General features: G+C 35.2%; 1 protein-coding gene across 1 annotated transcript; it reads left to right on the top strand.

The window, feature by feature from the left end:
• The first annotated feature begins 1160 nt into the window (after positions 1-1160).
• On the top strand, positions 1161-1633 carry LOC120241991 (protein dpy-30 homolog). Its single transcript, XM_039247431.1, has one exon. The coding sequence runs from the start codon at positions 1174-1176 to the stop codon at positions 1471-1473; it is 300 nt and encodes a 99-aa protein (XP_039103362.1). The 5' UTR covers positions 1161-1173; the 3' UTR covers positions 1474-1633.
• Positions 1634-2161: the final 528 nt, after the last annotated feature.

Raw genomic sequence — 2161 nt, 5'->3', positions numbered from 1 at the left:
ATCAAAGAATGTTTGATGTTCTTTCTTTGAGACATTTCTTATATATAATTAGTTAATCAAGTTTGTGAATTGCTTCTTTCTATTCCTTCATATAATTTTTATGTTTACTAGGGCAATCTGATCTGAAAATGGCATATATGACATCGCACTATAATTTTATTTTATAAGGTTTTTCTTTTATTTCTAATAATTATTGTTTTATGTATGTTTGTATAAACATGTTTGATTTTTATCATTACTTTAATATCCCTCTTATTCTGTTTTGTGCATTAACCTTAAATTCACTTTGTATGATATTATGATTTCAAGTTCTGCTTTTCCATTTTCTCACTACCACCACTCCATAATGCCTAGATTTTGCTTAAATTATTTAGTACTTTTTGTTCCAAACTTGTGTTGCCCAATACATAGCCACTAGCCACAAACTACATGTGGCTATTTAAATTTACCATAATTAAAAGTAAATAAAAGTAAACATTTAGTAACTCATTTGTTCTAGTCACATATCAACTTCTTAATAGGCACACATGACTAATGGCTACCTGATTGGACACCATATTTATGTGACATTTCTATCATTACAGGAAGTTATATTGACAGCACCTCTCTAAATCAGGGATTGACAAAAATTTCTGTAAAAGGCAAGATCATAAACATGTTAGGCTTGCAAACCTTATTGTCTTTATTGCAGGTACACATCTCTGCTTTTTGCACAAATCAGGGATAATACATAAATGAATGAATGTAGCCGTGTTCCAATAAAACTTTATTTATGGATACTAAAATTTTAATTTCCTCTAAATTGCACATGTCATGAGATAGTCTTTTTTTACAAAGTATTTATATTTTGGGAGAGGGCAAGGAGGGGAGGGGGAGGTAGAGGGTAACAGAGGATCTGAAGCAGGCTCTGCGCTGATGATGGAGAGTCCAGTGTAGGGCTCAAACTCAGGAACGACGAGATCATGACCTGAGCTGAAGTTGGATGCTCAACCGACTGAGCTACCCAGGTGCCCCTGGAATGTTCTTCTTAAAAATATTTTTCAACAGAGGGGCGGGGTCGGGTCTGGGCTGGACTCCATCCTGGCATCTTCATGTTGAAATCTCCCGGGTAACTCACGGTTCTTCTTGTTTTCCAAGACTGGTTTCGGGGGATTGTGACTTGCGGGGTCCGCCATGGAGCCAGAGCAGATGCTGGAGGGACAGACGCAGGTTGCAGAAAATCCTCACTCTGAGTACGGTCTCACAGACAATGTCGAGAGGATAGTAGACAATGAGAAGATTAATGCAGAAAAGTCATCAAAACAGAAAGTGGATCTCCAGTCTTTGCCAACTTGTGCCTACCTGGATCAGACAGTTCTGCCTATTTTATTACAGGGACTGGCTGTGCTTGCAAAAGAAAGACCACCAAATCCCATTGAATTTCTAGCATCATATCTTTTAAAAAACAAGGCACAGTTTGAAGATCGAAACTGACTTATTGAGAAGAACAGAAAAATTTGGTTTCTACTGTAGATTTACATGATTAAGAGGCAGCTTTAATTGCCAAGATTCCCCCCCTTTGGAAGTATATGAACCTTCAGGACAACAGAACTTATTTCCGGAATTGCAGAAGAAAACATTTCCCTTATTTTTATTTAATCACCATGCTTATTTAATGAGTGTATTCTGTGTAATTTTTTCTTAGATTGTCTTTAACTTTGTTTTTAAAACAACCTTCAAAATAAACTGTTAAAATGTCAAAAAAATATTTTTCAACAATTAAAGAATACAAAAAGCATTCTTAGCTCACAGGCCATACAAAAATAGGTGGCAAATCAGATCTGACTTGTGGGATGTACTTTGCCTGACCTTGCTCTACACCATTACAGAGTTTCTCTTAAGGTTAAGTCATTACCATACATTTTAAATAGATTCCCAGTCCACATATTCTAATGTATGTATACCTATTCATGTCTTAATAGTAACCATCTTCTGTTTCAACTTATTTGCAGAGTTGGATAGGTGAAAATTATCCTTTTTTTATTCCATAAAAATGTTTTCCTTACTGCACTTGAAACTTCTTCAGTACTCTTATTTTTTAATTTAAGTTTTCATCTGTTTCCTCCATCAGCTCTATTTTACTGAGAATGTATTGAGTTTGTTTTACTTGATCTCTCTTTCT

Source organism: Hyaena hyaena, unplaced genomic scaffold (assembly GCF_003009895.1).
Source record: "Hyaena hyaena isolate Hyena2069 unplaced genomic scaffold, ASM300989v1 scaffold_297, whole genome shotgun sequence".
Classification (NCBI taxonomy): domain Eukaryota; kingdom Metazoa; phylum Chordata; class Mammalia; order Carnivora; family Hyaenidae; genus Hyaena; species Hyaena hyaena.
This window is presented reverse-complemented; position numbering and strand designations above follow the sequence as displayed.